This window comes from Mercenaria mercenaria, chromosome 19 (genome assembly GCF_021730395.1).
Source record: "Mercenaria mercenaria strain notata chromosome 19, MADL_Memer_1, whole genome shotgun sequence".
Taxonomy (NCBI): domain Eukaryota; kingdom Metazoa; phylum Mollusca; class Bivalvia; order Venerida; family Veneridae; genus Mercenaria; species Mercenaria mercenaria.
In genome coordinates, this window is record NC_069379.1 from 6,171,503 (window position 1) to 6,190,513 (window position 19,011).

The 19,011-nt window shown below is 35.4% G+C and overlaps 1 protein-coding gene and 1 long non-coding RNA gene across 2 annotated transcripts; one reads left to right on the forward strand and one right to left on the reverse strand.

Annotated features, from left to right (window-relative positions):
• Positions 1-1,620: 1,620 nt before the first annotated feature.
• LOC123542653 (uncharacterized) lies at positions 1,621-10,838 on the reverse strand. Its single transcript, XM_045328592.2, has 7 exons — positions 9,757-10,838; positions 8,799-8,896; positions 5,215-5,286; positions 4,412-4,508; positions 3,313-3,413; positions 2,992-3,060; positions 1,621-2,205 (listed from the first exon to the last, which is right to left on the reverse strand). Exons 1-7 carry the CDS (start codon positions 10,355-10,357, stop codon positions 2,053-2,055), a joined length of 1,191 nt encoding a protein of 396 aa, XP_045184527.2. The 5' UTR covers positions 10,358-10,838; the 3' UTR covers positions 1,621-2,052.
• A 4,390-nt stretch (positions 10,839-15,228) lies between these two features.
• On the forward strand, positions 15,229-16,739 carry LOC128551074 (uncharacterized). The gene is made up of 3 exons (XR_008368601.1): positions 15,229-15,361; positions 15,859-15,910; positions 16,424-16,739. It is a non-coding gene; the product is annotated as an uncharacterized LOC128551074 (long non-coding RNA).
• Positions 16,740-19,011: the final 2,272 nt, after the last annotated feature.

Sequence of the window (19,011 nt, forward strand, 5' to 3'; positions counted from 1 at the left end):
GGGGCATACTTTTGTTTTCATGAATTATCCCCCTTACTCATTAGGTAATGATACATTAAGCTATACAATTGTTACAGTATATTGAGAACATTTTGTTACTGTCTTATGAATTTAAACTAATTAGTAAAGTCGAAGAAAATATAAAGGTGGGGCTTTTAAATTGAAAGAAGGCTTTAAACTCTCTAACATTAAAAAATCTAGGAAAGAGTAAGGTTAGTCTTACTGTTTTCTAATACGGTAGAAATACGTGAAACATTAGTGGCGCTCTTACGTACTTAAAGAAAAACTGAAGTCCAGCAAACTTTTATTAAATCACTTCCCTAATAAAGTAAAATACATTTATATTTCACATGAAGGTAAGATAAACTACGTTTATTGACAAGTAATCGAACTATAAGTCCAATAACAGATTATTATAGGGTAGACCGACCATGCTTCCATTACAGGATCAATTGGCACATAGTTGAGGAATATTATAATGCAAAGAAAATAATTGCGTAACTCTTTATTATGTGTTGTTTTTACAAATTATGAATCTTTTGTTTGTGAGCATACCTGTGTTCTTTGTGTTGACAAGTTCTATAGAAGCTTAGTAATAATTTCCAAATTCAGGTTTGGCATTTCTTCCTAGCACACCGGACTGGTGTGTCTTGTGATTTTACTCATGTTGGCAAACCTATCTGGCACTCTCACCCATGCCAAACAATTCTCGTTCTGTTATTCATGACAACTTACCATTCATGCGTTGAGTGTATATTGCTTATGTAAAGTTCGAAAAAGATCAAACACCTCGATAATTGATTTGTGTTTAGGTCATACAGAAAATGGCACTGAAGCCGTTGCCGTTGAAAACCCCGCTATAATACTTCCTAAATGATTAGAGATACCCGCCCGCTTAGCTCAGTAGGTAGAGCGTTGGTCTACAGATCGCGGGGTCGTGAGTTCGGTCCTCGAGCGGGGCGTATTTCTCCGTGACTATTTGATAAACGTCTGAAATCATTAGTCCTCTACCTCTGATTCATGTGGGGAAGTTGGCAGTTACTTGCGGAGAACAGGTTTGTACTGGTACAGAATCCAGGAACACTGGTTAGGTTAACTGTCCGCCGTTACATGACTGAAATACTGTTAAAAAATTGCGTTAAACCCAAAACAATAAAAAACAAATGAAAGATTAGAGATAACGCGCTACAATTGAAACACGAGTCCCGCGACATATAACCGATATCAACTATGCAGACTTCTACGGATAAGAGTAAAAACCGAAAATAGCTTAACAATGTTAGCATCTGTGTTTTCCTTCTTTTTCCAATATGAGACTTTACTTTAAAGTAGAATTATATGCATTTTTCAAGTAAAAATCCAGTTAAAATAGATGTGTTTGTAAAAAGGATTGTGGAAATTATAGCTTTTAACCGAGCATACCAAACTCTTCCAGTGACCAGTACGAAATAATAGGTTACCAAACAAGACTTTTCTTATTTTGACTGGGGCAGTCCTTTTAAAAACGTCAAACTGCAAGCAGGAGTTGCTTCCCTTCTACTTCAGAAGTTTCTACTTTTAGGTAAGGGAGATCATTGCGTAGAAGATTGAAGAAAAATCTATTATTTTATCCGTCCGATTTCTTTATTTGTAAAGCATCAACTTCAAATACTAATGTGACAGAATCGTTAATTTAACATATCTAAATGCACAGCAACCGAAAATTGCTTTTATAGAACACTCACCCAAAACACACTATGTGCAGTATTAGATGCGCATAATGCCACTTTAAAGAGTCATGTACGTCAAGCCTACATAAATGTTTAAGGCACAGAGACAAACAAACATAAGATTTTAACAGAAGAAATATTTAATTACACGCAGATTTATGATTTCTTAAATTTCAATTCATTTGCACCTTTCCTTATAACAATGTATACTACATAATTTATTTAGATATAAATGAATAAGTAGGAAATACTAGCCTTAAGTATCTGTGAATTACCTAATTTTTGAAATCGACATAATCAAAACTTAATAATAATTGCAAGTTGTGATGACGTCATTGAACACTTATCCAATAAGTATTTGTTGGTTGTCCTGCGGTTGCCTCGTGCAGTTTTGGTTACAGAAGTCGCCATGACAACAGGAACGACATACTGGTACTGATCTCGCCGCCAGAGACCCTGAACTGTGTGCCCGAGTGTTGAACTCAAATGAACATTGCTGAAAATATAGTTTTCAGAAATATGATGATGCATTAAGGTTCAGGGTTTTTACCTTATAACTTTGTTTATACATTGGAAGACATTTAAGAGCACGTCATCTAACTATATGATAGAACATTAGATCTTTTACAAGTCTGGCTAAATCTATATTGAACATATTCTGTTGTTTCAAAGAGCGACAATAAGATTTTCAAATTTAAAGAAATCCCGAAACGTTCTTTGTATAATAATAATGTTTAGAAAAGAATGAATGCACGCAAATAAATCATTTAGAAAAAAAAAAGATTACTAGTACATGCATGAACCTTTAGCCTGCTAGTGGCAAGTCATTCTACCTTTGCGACGAATGCAGACCAAGATCAACCTGTACGTCCGTGAAGGCTGCTCTCAGTCTGCACTGTTTCCTATACAGCCAGTAAATTTTCAGTGAACACCCCCTTAAATAATAAGTGGTACTATCCAAATTGAATAAATGACCAGTTTATTTTAGAAAATTAGCAGGGTAAAGATTAAGGTAGTTGACCTGTAATGACAAATAGCCATTTCCGGTGTTATTACATAATCTTTGTGTGGGACTTCGGAATACTTCGACCACAAATGAAAATTCTTTTGCATGACAGCCGGAGAATGGCGGAATCGTAGGGAAAATGCCGATTGTCATTCCAGATCCACTAAGAGTAAGAGTGTATGTTACCTTTTCTACTCTTTATCTAGCCTATGAATCTAAATTTTACGTCTGTCAAATTAAATGTACATTGCTTCTTATCATCTAATTAATACTTACATGTATGCTTTGACATCCAAGGTGGAACAGGGAATCATCGCCCCATTTTAGTTCTTGAATGTGACAAGACTAGAATGAAAGAAAAAAGGTATAAAAATTGCATTCTTAATGACAAAGTTTTGCAACTAATTTACCATTTCACTAACATATAAAATCTTTTCAGTTTAACGCACTAGTAGCGAGGAACAATGACTTTTATGTCTTATTGCGTTTTGAAGGTTTTTCATATGATGCATTCAGTAAAAGTTATTGACTGCAGCTTGCATAAGTATGTTTACATAAGTAGCTACCAGACGTATTATTAGTGTTCTATCTTATTACCTCACCCGAAGAACAGAGTGTAACTTGGTCACATTCTTTCGGATCTTTGACATGCGCGCAGTCTAGGCAAAGTGGTCCACGTGAATTTCGTGGTGGAAGTCCTGTTTATAAAGATACAAAATGAGATGTTAAACCCAATGTACGAATCTGTGACTTAAAAGGAGACGGACTATGAAACCTGAGGTCTTGAACTCATAAAAAATAGAAATGAAAATGCACAAATTTACCTGTACATCTAAATGTCCTTTATTGCAGTTTTCTTGTACAATACAAAGTCCTCATGTTTAAGCAAGATCAGGATTCAACCTACGTAATGAAAAAATTCTTCGGAGGGATCGTGGGTTCTTGTTCGACCATCAAAAGCCGAAAGGTTGCAACATTACCTAACCTAGTATGTTATGACGTTCGACCCAACATCCAAAAAGTCGGTAACCTTTAATGGCTTTACATTTATTATCTTTACGGCCACACCTTTGAGTAAATGTCGTAACAGTTACCTGGTAACTACGTGTGTATTACATACTGTTGGATAAAAGTGTGTCAACTTTATTATCTTTATCATCACATTTTTGAGTAAATATCGTAACCATCACTTGGGAACTACATAGGTATTACATACTGCGTCTAGTTGATCAAAAATTTAGCCGGTTGTTAAACTAACCGTAGGTTAAATTTTGATTCAAAATATCAGTTTTGGTGGAAAACAATGGTAAGATGTTTTGATTTTATTCCAAAGATATTTTAGTGTCGAAAATGCAAAACACAAATATTTGATTTTTTAAGTTTTCGATCCGTACCCGAGCCGTACCTTAAAGTAGTAATTAGTATCAATCTGTACCAATCCGTATGGCTCAGGTACGGATCGATACGGATTTCTACGTTTCTATCCGTGGCTAGACGTAGCTATCCGCGCCGTTTGTGTTACTGATGTATTAGCTAAGTCGCCTGTAAAAGTTTTAAAAAAAACAGGCCCTGTTGTTTATAAGTGTGTAAATAATATTACCTTAACCAACATATCTTTGAGTAAATACCGTAACCATTACTTGGTAACTACATATGTATCTCCTACTGTTGTAAAAAAGTGTGTAAATATCATTACCTTTACTACCACAACCATGAGAGTTGCAGAAACTGTTTTCACAGCATTGTAGACATGTAGATCTTCCATCATCTGTCTGATTGTGTTGTTTGCATATCTATATAATGATCAAACGTTTTAAAATGGGATATGCAAGGCATATGATATTTAATCGTTCCGGTGACAAATTGACAGTAGAAAAAGTGACATCTATATTTTGATAACTGTAATGGTCGTTATTAACACAATAATGCACTAACGTGAATATGATTTAAACAATTCGATACTATTTCGAAATGGCGCATATCCCGAGTTCGGTTACACGCCCCCCCCCCCCACCCCCGCACAAAAAAAAAACACAATAAATAAATAAATAAACGTTTTACGGTTTAAGATATTTTATGTTTTACTTTGCCAACGACTCTTTACTTCCTTATTTGCTAAATTTTGGAAATTAACACCAATACAGAATCCGCATTAGTTTATTAACCTTAGGTCTGCTAAATCTCTAAAATGGACTGGTCTATCATTCTATATGGGTAAAACCATTTATTATTCGAAAGGGTGTTCGCTGAAACTTTACTAACTGAAAAGCGAACAGTGCAGACCATGATCAGCCTGCAGGGGACGTGCAGGCTGACCTTGGCCTACACTGGTCGCAAAGGCGAAATCACTTTCAGCAAGCAGGCTTAAGGCTAATAACCCGATAAGGTACTTCTATCCCGATATGGAATATATTGGATCAGGGGGTAATGTTTCTTGCCGTAAACATATGCGCAAAACATGCGGAGGGCGGGTTGATTTACATATTAGATATACCCTACCTGTCTATCTTTGCATCCAGATCTGTAATGAAGATGACCCTCTGCTGACGGATACCTCTCCAAGAAACATATCTGTAATTAATCATTATTATAATGCTTGTTTCTGAAGCGGAGTTGTATTACAGTAAAATCGAATAATCAGTTTCTAATATATGTGAAAAGAATCCTTTGAAGCATAGAAAAAAAATAATAACATACTTGGTTTGACTGGTTCTGTACATGAGAGGTTATGAAATTTATTTAATGCTAACTGATGAAATACTGTGTTTAATCAGTGAGATATAATCCACACTCACTGCATATCACTCACTGTAAATGCCGATCTACTTGTACATTGTGTATGAATTTTAAATCATTTGCTTAAAACAGGATGAAAATTGTAGTCGCACTTTCTTCTTTATAGTATATTTCTCGATTCAAATCATTTCACTTGATGCGAATTTCATAACGTTACGCAGCAAAAAAAAAAGATAAAATAAAATGGAATTTTATGTTGTGTGCGTCTTTCTAATGTCACAACACGTCTGACATCATGTCTATTTACGCGCGTCTGTTTCCCGCGCTGAGACTGAAATTTGTTGCAAAATGCACATCTCAACGTAATTAAGCATAAAATAATAAGAAAATTTGTTATTTTTTCTTGAATATGGAATATATCTCACATCGAAGTGAGAAAATTTTCACATTTTCACTCGCGTATTTGAAATTTTCTCTCTTCTCAGTGAGATATACATTGTATTCCATATCCACTCAAAACAGACAAATATCCTCTATATGCAACACCCCTCACGCCCCACTCCACCTAGCATCGGCTTACGCGGAAATTTGTTTCCCTTAATATCGTTTGCAAAGAAAATATGAACGTAAGCATTTGTCCTTTTTGATGATAAAGCAGGAGTAAAAATGAGATGAACCTTTATTCAGAGACGTATAAATGAGCGTAAGAAGCATTTGCTATGATATAATGGTGTATTCTATAAAGTACATTTTCTTTACCCACAAATAGCTAGGTTCTTTAACGAAAACTGTCAGCATGCACGATAGTACTATAAAAACATAGAAGAAGCGTTAAGGATTTCGCCCATAGTGAGTATAAACATGTAAATGGTTTTACAGGTATTGTAGCAAAACGTAAGTTACAGACAGTTTAATGTTTTTTATCACATGTTTGACGTCGCGGGAGTGTATTAAGGAGGTAGGTTACCTTGTTACCAGGGTAAATTCAGATTAGTTGAACCGCAGCGATTTTTTGTATTTCGTGTAATTTAATATTTAACTGTTACAATCTCAGTTCCGTTTATCTCTGTCCCTTCAAGTATATTTTTTATCCGGGTTCGAAGTACATGACCCTCTTAAGGTATTTTATATTGAAAACAGAAGGAAAATACGGATATTTAACACTTTTTAGTGTATTTCGGTTTCATTTATATCCGTAGAAGTCTGCATAATGAATATTTTTACTAGTATGCGCATTAGTTTTCTAATAAAAGCTTAAAATATATATGTCGCGGGGCTCGTGTTTCCATGGTAACGCATTTTCTCTCATTTTCCCAACAATTATGTACGAAAACGAGTTTTTCGACGACTTCAGTGCCATTCTGTTATTGACCAGCATAGATTATTTGGGCAATATGATTAGCAAAATACCAAGAACTTTACATGGTACTATGGTTTTCTTAAAGTTTAGAGTAATCATGGCAACAGAGATGTTTAAAATAGCTTATATGTTGCTTTTTATCATAATTTCTTATATAAAATATTATGTAAAATTATCTTTCTTGTTAATATAGCATTAAAACATCTTATTTCTAACGTAAGTAATATTTTCGTATGAATTGGATTTATTTAAACAAATTTCAGAGCTTTAAATACTTACAGCGGTGTCCATCGTCTGACATTTTTATTGAAAAATCGTTCTGCATGCTGCTATAATTCTCATGGATATTGTAGAAATGAAAATAAAATGCCGAAGCTGTGTTCCTTAAATAGACCAGTATCAACGCTTTTGAATTTTACAATTAGAGATATAGGTCACGGCTTCGTTTCCATGGAAACATCAATTTAATTCAAAACACCACAATTTTAAACTGAAATTTGAACAGTTTTAGAGCTTAGTTTTAGTATTTAAGTAACAAATTATGAACGGAAACTGGGGAAAAGGTATAACAAATCAAACTGCCCGAATTTTATTTGTAAATGGCCGTAAAAAGTTACCTTTTACCCAGGTATATTCCCAATCACATCAGTTACCATCATCCATTTTCTTGAATTCCGCATAACATTTCAATATAATTACATAAAAGAAGCAAAATATTTATTATTATTCAGAGCAAAAGACTAATAAAAGTATTTCAGCAAATAATGCTTGTTTATAAATAGTTAAAAAAAAAAAAAAAAGAAAATGCACAGAATAACGTACTTTCCAAATAAAAGCTATTAATTTTGCGCGGTAACTGACACGTAACGTCATGACGTCAATGACGTCATTTTAAGGCAACAATGTTTTGAAGCGTTTCTGCGGCAATTCATTCATTATTTCTGCATTATTAAGCCATTAAACATAAATCAGAGGTAGGTTCATGATTTATTTCCAGGGGAATGGATATACAAACACATTTAGTTTGTCGTAAACGTCGTCGTAAATCGTCACGTAAGCTTCCGGTTGGACATGCGCACATACAAAAATCAAGGTAACCTACCTCCTTAAAGCCATTAAATAAAAATGATAATACACTAGTGTAATAAAGCTTTGACGTCGACGTCATTTATAGTATAGGCGACGTCGGTCAAATTGTCTTGTTTATATAGTAAAAGAAAGTCGATTTTTTATGTTTCGACAAGAAAGGCTTACATGTGATAAAACGAATATTACATTTGTGACTTTCCACATTGAATTTATTAAACTCGTTGAATAAAATTGATAAAATGCTCGGCAGGGCCTCGCATTTTATTTAACTCGTTTAATAAATTCAATTTGAAAAGACACTCATGTAATATCCTCTATATAGTATCTCAACGACTATTGATATATAGAGAATAATAGGTTAGTGCCGTAGATGAGAAAGTTTATCTGGCGAGGTGGAGGAGGTTATCGGGTGAGCCGGAGGCGAACCTGATAACGTCCGGAGCCGAGCCAGAGAAACTTTCTCCATCTTAGGCACTAACCTATTATTCTATTTATCTTGTCATTACTTCATTTTCCGATATTTGGCAATTTATTTTACAAAAATAAGTGTGCGACAACCGCTTTAATGACGTCATATTCGTAATGACGTCACTTATATAATGACGTGATTACCGGCAAAATCGCAATAACTTCTGAGTTTTTGAATAAAAACTCATTATTTGACCACTCATTTTCTTACTTCGGACATTTCCAACACAATGATGATGGTTTCGTTGCAAAATTTCTTATGACAACAATATCGATCATAAGGTCACATGATCAACTGACCGTATTTCACTGGTCACATGATCAACTGACGGTATATCAAGAAAGATATACGGCACCCTGATATCGGGTCGAAAATATTGCAAGTGACAGGATAAACTAGTATATTACATAGCAAAACAAGAAGTATAACCTGGTTGTCATTGCAACGTTCTACCGCTTCACAATGTGACAAGTCCGAAAGGTCTTCACAGGAAAAACACACCATTTCTTCATTTTTAGTTGCACTAGCTTTAAGAAAACAATATAACAAGATTTTTTCACTCAAATACATCCACGAAAAAAGTACTTTAAAACTAAAATGCGAGAAACGTGTACTATCTATTTTTCAGTTGAAATGTTCCTGTCGTGTTTTTTTTAAATAAATATTAAACAATTCTAAAACGCCGCTTTTTCATTAGCTTGGCAGGTCACGTGACGCCATTTAATTTATTTACTAATGATATAAAGGGTGTTTAAAAAGTTTGTTCCTATTTTCACCATAGGCTTCATTTTCAAATGAGTTTCCAAGTGCCGCTGTTATCAGTTTTAGAAAATTAAATGAAAATATTATAATTTCCAGACAGACTGGATTTTTGTTTATAAAACATATATATTATATATTTTGAAACACTCAATTTCGAAAAGGCAAATATTTTTACTGCCCCCCCCCCCCCCCTCCCCCTCCCCCTACCCCATCCACTTAATTATACAGTTCACACCTTCAGTATCGAGCCACGGAAGTGGCTGTGTAGAATAAATGATAAATTTTCAAAAATAAAGTAAACTTTGAGGATATTTTGCTACATCTTAATTACAACCATGAATGTTTTTATGATATTCTTCAATACTTTTTTGTAATTAATTTTCTTTGTTTAAACCTTGAAAAAGGATAACCTTAAACACTACCGCTGTATAGCGTAATGGCCGATACCCACCTCACCGTAAAACCGGAAACGGGTGTTTATTGGTGGCAAATACGGTAAACGGGATTTATCCTATAATGTCGATATCGAGAATACACACTGACCTACTTTCTTCCGTTATAACCAGTGACCTACTTTCTTTCGTTTGTAGGAACTCGTCTACACTTCAGTTAAATACCAACTTACCTGTAGATGTTGAATTCTCTCTGTCAAACAGACTTCGAATAAACGTTACCGTTTTATCGAAACATTTCTTGTCTGTTTGTCCGTCCGTTGTATCAAGATGTAAAAAGTCCCTGACGCCCTTTAACTGGAAAATATCCGCTAACATCCCATCAACATCTAGCGCAGAAAATAAATGTTCAACAAAATAATCCCTATCTACCCTATCTAAGGTAGCATTTCCGGATCCCAAGTGCCAGTCATCTGTAGCGTTATGTGCATTTAGTTCTGTGATGAATATTCTCATGACGTCTTTAAAAGTATCATTTTTCAGCAGATCAGGAAGATGGTTAAGCACCCACGGTAAAATATATCCTAGGAAGTACTCAGGAGGTTTATCATATTCCCGTATAGGTAAAAATGCGACAAGAGTGTCTTCAAGGTCCTGATACACTGAAGGGTGATCCATGAGTGCCTGTGCTAGAAACAGTAACTTGTCTCTTATAGGCATCCCGTTTACAATGGATAAAATCATGGAATTGTCAAATTGTGAATCAACCTTCGGGACATCGAAGCCAACAATAAATACGAGCAGAAATGCAACTAATCCCTTCGTTGCACTCATTTCTTTTTAACTTAAATTCGCTTTTTTAAATAAAACTTTAACTTGATCTCTAAAAATATGCCACAAACTAGAATTTATGCCCTGTAATGCTATAAAATTATATTTATTTGTTTTGTATTGAATTTAAGTACTTAGGAACAAAGCTATCTCCGCAGTCTTCGTTACAACCTTGCTGTTAGGTTCGACGATGTTGTCAAGGCCGTTATCTGCTTTAACTCGTGTATGCAACGCAATCTGATCACCTCGGCCTTCATGCTAGGCAACAAAATTATACAGAGAATACGGAAATACCCGATGTTGCACGATTGGTATGCAACGCTGTTATTTTGGCGAGCATTCACTGTGTTCATGACATTCTCATGTACTGAAAGATAACGCGCCGAGTAAACGTTTTAATTGATATAATATTATGTTTGAAGCTTCTATTTTACATAGCAGCAATATATTATCCTAATCAGTCTATCTCTTATTATAGTAAGTTTCATTTGATTGCTTTTGTAACACTTTTCTTCGATTTTTGATAACGATTAAAATACCACTACATATAAAAGTTTTATTTCAAAACTATGAGTATTTGTTTCTGTCCTATTTTAAACAAGACACCACGGGCAAAGCTTGTCCCTTTAACAATCCCACAATTGAACACTAAACTAGAGCAACATCTTGAAAAAAAAATATGACGAAAAATTATTACAGATGATATTTTATGAAAATGTATTTCTGCCATCTATCTTGCACATATAGAGTCCTCATCGGCCGAGTGGCAAACGTCGCTTACTTCAAATCACTTGTCCCTCAGCTGTAGGTTCGAGCCTCACTCGGGGCGTTGGATTCTTTATGTTAGGAAGCCATTCAACTGGCTTATGGAAGGTCGCTGGTTCTACAAAGGTGCCCGCTAATGCTGAAATATGCACTGAGGGGCACCTGGGCTATTCCACTACCATCAAAGCTGGAAAGTCGCCATTTAACCTATAATTGTGCCGGTGCGACGTTAAACCCAACAAAATAAAATAATATATATAAATTCTTCAAAATGATTTGTGCAATGCACGATACACCTTTGACTGATGTTTGCATCTACGGACATTGTCAAACTTTAGAAAGATTTTAATGTGGTTACCACATAAGTTTTGCGAGCTTTACTAAAGAAAATGACAACTTAAAATGTATTCTAGACATACCTGGATTATTTTAAAACTTGGACGTTTTAATTTCAATTCGTTGCATATTTTATGATATATGATAATCGACTATCCTGTATCCGTAGTATTTTACCATACTGGCTGTGGACCGTCACATCTTTGTTTCGGACTTGGGTAGCTAATAGTGAGTTCGGTACCAATTCCCGTATTGTTCTTTTTTTTTGTCTTTGATTTTTAAATATACTGCAACTGCTATAACGGTCGATATCATGTTAGTCAATTTACAAACATTTTCACAAATTATTTGAAATCTGTCATTTTAGAAAGAAAATAAACACTTTAGAATAATGTAATTTTTTACAATTTTAAATCGTCTTTATGGCAACCTCATACTAGCATTGAAACACATATATATTTTAAGATACCGTCTATTTTATACTTAATTTGAGCAACATATCAAAAAGCCTATTGCTTCTTTTTTTCCTTCTCGTCCGCGGATGGCTGTGTAGTCATAGCGATATTGCATGGTGCTGTGGTTCGTTAAGAGAGTGCCAATGGCCCAGCACCTCTGTCTTCAACTCTCTAGGTTTCTGTCGGGGTTACCTCACCCTTAGTTCCGAGTTCATACCCTGCCCTGGGAACACAGGGGCTATTTGTTCCATAGCTGGGGGTCTGTTCATAGGTATCAGGGCGTGTCCACACACCGGTGGGCCTGACATGCCACATGTCTGGAGGCAGACCTCCTCCGAGTCCCCTACAGTTCTGCCTGAGGCCGCAAGGTGCTCAGTTACCTTGTAGCTCCAACTGGGAGGCACTGCAAAAGGGCCTGTCTGCAGAGAGGCTATGTACTGGCAGGGAAGACTTTCGCACTCGGCTCCTTATTCACCAGAAGGCTAGCCAGCGGTGGAGGCTGAAAGCGGAAGGTGACAAGCACACAACACACAGCACACCACACTTGACGCATCATCAGACCAATGCCAAACAAAGCCTATTGCAATTAGAGCAACTGTTAGCGAACAGCATGGATCCTGACCAGACTGGGCGGATGCGCAGGCTGGTCTGGATCCATGCTGGTCGCAAAACCACCATGTTGTTTTTTTCTTATGGCGCGGCTCACTTTGTTCAGTCATATATACGTCGATGTCATCTATCCCAGCACAGTAATGTAACGACCGAAGCATCTATACACACTTGTTGCATGCATATTAAGACATTGCCATGTTGTAAATCTTGTTATAATGGAAAGTAAACATTTTAATATTTAAGCAAATATCATAAAAAAATTGAAATACATTTTTAAGTATGTCAAGTTCCGGAAACATTAATTCTAAGTTTGTAATGCTACAATACTCTGATTTTCTACTTACATCCATTGTAAAGTACTATGGGCGAATCTTACAGAAGCCGTAATAATAATAGTTGACGTTTATTAATTCAGTTTCAGGAAAGCTAGTTGATTATATGGAACCTGCGAGTCCCATCTCTGACATGACCTTTTAGATGTAGGTCATTTTCCTTTGCCTGTGTACTCCATTGGATCTTTCTTCAAAAACTGGAAATTGCTGAAATCGCCTACGGTACACACTAGAAAGAACGGTAAATATTGAAATCGCCTACGTACACACTAGAACGAACGGAAAATACCGAAATCGCTTACGGTACACACTAGAACGAACGGAAAATATCAAAATCGCCTACGGTACACACTAGAACGAACGGAAAATACCGAAATCGGCTACGGTACATACTAGAAAAACGGAAAATACCGAAATCGCTTACGGTACACACCAGAACGAACGGAAAATACCGAAATCGCTTACGGTACACACTAGAACGAAAGGAAAATACCGAAATTGCTTACGGTACACACTAAAAAGAACGGAAAATATTGAAATCGCCTAGGGTACACACTAGAACGAACGGAAAATACCGAAATCGCTTACGGTACACACTAGAACGAACGGAAAATATCGAAATCGCCTACGGTACACACTAGAACGAACGGAAAATACCGAAATCGGCTACGGTACATACTAGAACGAACGGAAAATACCGAAATCGCTTACGGTACACACTAGAACGAACGAAAAATACCGAAATCGTCTACGGTACACACTAGAACGAACAGAAAATACCGAAATCGCTTACGGTACACACTAGAAAGAACGGAAAATATTGAAATCGCCTAGGGTACACACTAGAACGAACGGAAAATACCAAAATCGCTTACGGTACACACTAGAACGAACGGAAAATATTGAAATCGCCTAGGGTACACACTAGATAGAACGGAAAATACCGAAATCGCTTACGGTACACACTAGAACGAACGGAAAATATCAAAATCGCCTACGGTACACACTAGAACGAACGGAAAATACCGAAATCGGCTACGGTACATACTAGAACGAACGGAAAATACCGAAATCGCTTACGGTACACACTAGAACGAACGGAAAATACCGAAATCGTCTACGGTACACACTAGAACGAACGGAAAATACCGAAATCGCCTACGGTACACACTAGAACGAACGGAAAATACCAAAATCGCCTACGGTACACACTAGAACGAACAGAAAACACCGAAATCGCTTACGGTACACACTAGAACAAACGGAAAATACCGAAATCGCTTACGGTACACACTAGAACGAAAGGAAAATACCGAAATAACTTACGGTACACACCATAACAAACGGAAAATACCGAAACCGCTTACGGTACACACCAGAACGAACGGAAAATACCGAAATCGCTTATGGTACATACTAGAACGAATGGAAAATACCACAATCGCCTACGGTACACACTAAAACGAACGGAAAATACCGAAATCGCCTACGATAGACACTAGAACGAACGGATATACCACAATCGCCTACGGTACACACTAGAACGAACGGAAAATACCGAAATCGCCTGCAGTACACACTTGAACGAACGGAAAATACCACAATCGCCTACGGTACACACTAGAACGAACGGAAAATACCGAAATCGTCTACGGTACATACTAGAACGAACGGAAAATACCGAAACCGCCTACAGTACATACTAGAACGAACGGAAAATACCTATAATTATCTACGGTACACACCAGAACATCGGAAAATAGCGATATTTATCTTAAGTTGAACTCATAAAAGCAAGTAGATATTAGCCATTAAATGTTATAAAAGAGCAATCCCATGAAAATTTAAGGTTTGTGAATGTATGAAATGCTTGATTTAACATGACATAAAATCTAATGTGTCCTATAAATAAACGTGGGACATTTTCATACCAAACAATCTAAACGTATTTTCTGAAGGAGGGGCAAACTAACATATTTAGGAACCTGTGATGCAATGATAACAACTGAGAGTACACGACGCGGTGTTTTTTATAACCAAAATACTTCTAAATGTCGAAAAGATCAATCAAAAAAAAAAAAAAGAAACACACAGCTTTTAAAATTTATATTTTCATTTATGTTAAATGCCATAAATTATTCTGTTCGCATTGAACCTTGAGGCAAAAAGCGCGTTGTTTTGCTTAGACTATTTCAGAAAATGGCCACTCAGCCGCATGTCACTAACATTTTAAACTTAACGTTTAAGTAAAAAAATGAGCAGGAATTATACAAATTAATTAGTCATCCTTATCTCTTTTAAGTACGTTATATACTGCCATTTCTTTATATCTATATAGTTTAGATTATGAAAAGTTATCAAATGTGTGTCAAGCAAAATTTTAAGACTCATTCCAACATATTTTGATGATTTGATAGTAGAAATAGGAACTTATATGTCTGTAGAATATTAAAGTTACAGCCATGTTAATATCACAGCAATATGGCAGTAACATCTTTGTCCTCTTGGTAAGCATTGACTTAAACATGCTTCTTTTTTATTTTTATTTTTAGTTTTGTTTAAACAGAAATGAATTTTTAACTTGTTGTTAAGAAAAAACAGCATTTTACTTGAAAATGTAACCTTTATGGTCGAAGGTTTTCTGTATTCAAAACGGGCAAAGCTTTTGGTTTATATTTCTGTCATTGAATCAGGCATTTAAACAACATTTTATTTCTTCTCGTCAGAAGTATTTTTGTTAGACATTTTAATATGTGATTTTAATTTCTAATTTAATAATGTAAAGATTAAAGGGCTGGCATTATTTGTAGTTGTCCTGATAGAAACATGCAACAGTTAGTTTTGATCAGCACTACCTGTATTCACCTGAGGGAAAGTCGTTTTGATGTATGTTTGACGCACTCGTGGCGTCGTAAATTAAGTTACTGCTACGTTGCTGTGTTGTATACCACTGACGTACGTGTTTTAGCTATAAAAAGTAATACAAATTGTTTATTTACAATAGGTTATGTTATTTCGCTGCGGAACTGGTCAAGATGTATGCAAAAAAGAAATATGTAAGAAATGTTTTACCACTTGGCTTTATGGCACACTAAAATACCATCATCTTATTACAAGCATTCACACATTCATTTTTTATCGTGTTATTATTGCGCAATCCATTTATAACATCTATTATTTATTGGTGGGGTTCAAAATATCACTAGGGCATGCAAAATGAGGCAATGCAGCTTAAATTCGGCTGCATGCTTCGAGATATTCTATGAACTCAAGGCTAACACAGTAAACTAAAATATTTATTGGTTAAGTCCAGTTCTAGACGAGATTACTCTTATTTTCGGTGTCTGTGCTATCCCTTTAATACATACTCATTTTACCAAAAAAAAAAAAAAAAAAAAAAAAAAAACAAGCAAAATCGCTATGTACAAATTGATCGTATCGTCACTGTTCTTTTCATCAAAAGTCTTATTTCATTATAAATGTACACTATGTATGTTGAGAATAACATAATACACAATTTCTCAGAATTTACTAAACAACACAATTACTTGGTCTATTTTCTTTCTTAGCAACAAAGGGTCGGCACTTTTTGGTAACTGTTCCACCGATATTATTGCTCAATGAATTCAACTGCTCAATAGATATTGCAAGTTCAGGCTATGGTCATGCAATAGTTCTACAGCACAACGGTGACAACATCCATTCTTCAATGAAGCTTGCCAATTACAGTATGTTGCGAGGTGTGTACATCCTACTTACAAAAATAAGGTTTTCGTTTCATGATTTTTTTGTTGAATTAAGGTATTAGATCACTAATAGTAATGTTTACAAAATAGCCTTTGCTTGGTATATTCTGAAAGGTAACCGTGTTTGGCACTATTTTGCAATTTAAACAACTTTTACTGTGCCGTTTATCCTTTTTTTTTATTATAAATTTTGTATAACTTATGGTATCTCCTCAAGCTCAAGTAGAGACAAATTTCAAAGTGATAGCCACTATCCAAAACGTTTGCAGAGAACTTATTTTACCACTAAAGTTAATTAAAGAAACATCAAACTATTTGTAAACAATTATAAAACACAAAATAAAAATGTCAATATCATTTGTTTTATGATGCTTCAAGTAAAAGGATTAAATGAGACAGAATTCATACTTCAACATTGAAAAATAAGGTCGAATGCTTTGTTTCTGTTTTGAATTTTGCATACTCAATTTAAAAATAATCTTAGGGCAGACGTAAAACCTACCTAAATTTCTTCCACAATATATAATCTAAAACTGAAAGCAAAATAGAGAACTTTCACCGCGTGTAACTCAATATTTTTAAAGAAGTGTTACTCTACCCCTTCTGTTAAAGTATTAAAAACTTACTAGTAAAAAAGAAAATAAGGGGAAAAAATTGGTCCCAGTAAGGCTTGAACCTACGCAAACCCCCGCCCCCACTTCCCTAAGAATTGCAGTAAAAGTAGGTTTATGGTAGGAATTGAATACTCTTCAAAAAGGAGGTTCTCTTTTAGTGATCTAAGGTAGCAGGGTACACTTCGAATTTTGGCCCCAGTCAATATTTGTAGTAATTAAAACTTCGTGATTTTGGATGTCTGTAAATTAAGGTGAGAGATAATGACTGTTAATTCTTTAGAAAATTTATACAGTTGGTACATGTAAACTTCTGATGTAAGTTGTAAAACTGACTGCTGCTAGCTTTGTATGAATCAATGAAACACCTTTTCGCGGAAAAATTCAAATCATGGAAAGGTTCTGTGCTCGTTAATTGGTACTCAGGAACATTTCCGCTATTTTGTGAAAAAACGAGCTGGATGGCCCCCATTCCGTTTATATCCTGAAGTTGAGTAAGGACTATTAAATTGAGAAATTCATAAACATTGGGCATAGTTCTTGCAGCGGGATCATTGCAGGTTGTTCAAAGTGCAAAATTGATGATTTGACATGCTCGTTTTTAAGGGAAGGTTAAAACTTTGTTTGATAATTTTTATTCTTGTATGAAATCCTGATCTTGCCATTAATTAAAAGCACAAACATGCACCAATTTATAAAATGGTCCACCTTGATTCTGCTTCATAAGGGAGAGCAAAATTGCGACTCGCTACATGTAAGACTGTTTCGTGCCCCAATATTTTCGAATCAAGTGTATCTGCTGCCATAAGGGAAATATGCAATTTAATTTCGAAAAACTTTAAATTTGTGCGGGTTACATAGTTTTAGAACCTCTTCTCGATATTCTAACTTCTGGCCTTAAATCGTTATATTCGGCAGCAGTCTAAAACGTTACACATAAAAGCTAAAATCAGATACACGATCGATTTTTTTTAGATTCTAGCTCCATAACAGTTCTGTAAGTGAAAACATATTTTTACATTATCTACCCACACAGCGATATTTGGCACAGCTATGCATTTCGTAAATTAGGGAGTTGAACGGGACCATAATGGAATAGGGGGAATTTCATTTTCGGCAAATAATGCAAATTGCCTTTTATCATTTAAAGAGAAAAAGTAATCATGGCAGAAGGATGTATGTATTCTTCTCGTAGTGACAATTGTAAATTGGTAATTGCGCATTAGGTGGGCAGTTAATCTCTCAACATTTTAGGCTATTGAAAACATTTTATTTGGTTTAATTTACGAAAGACAAATAAAACTTCAGAACTAGTAAAACCCTATTTTGTTCATTAACTGAACAATCTTAAGGTAATCTTAAGGTAATATTTGTAATAATTAGAACTTCGTGATTTTGGATGTCTGTAAATTAAGGTGAGAGATAATGATTGTTTATTCTTTAGAAAATTCATACAGCTGGTACATGTAAACTTCTGATGTCAGTTGTAAAACTAACTGCTGCTAGCTTTGTATGAATCAATGAAACACCTTTTCGCGGAAAAATTCAAATCACGGAAGGGTTCTGTGGTTGTTGATTGTTACTCAGGAACATTTCCGCTATTTTGTGGAAAAAAACGAGCGTCATGAGCCCTATTCCGTTTATATCCTGAAGTTCAGTAAGGACTATTAGATGAGAATCATGATCTTGCCATTAATTAAAAGCACGAAACATGCACGCAATTTATAAAATGGCCACCCTGATTCTGCTCATAAGGGAAGTGCAAAATTCCTACAGGTAAGACTGTCCGTGTCCAAAATT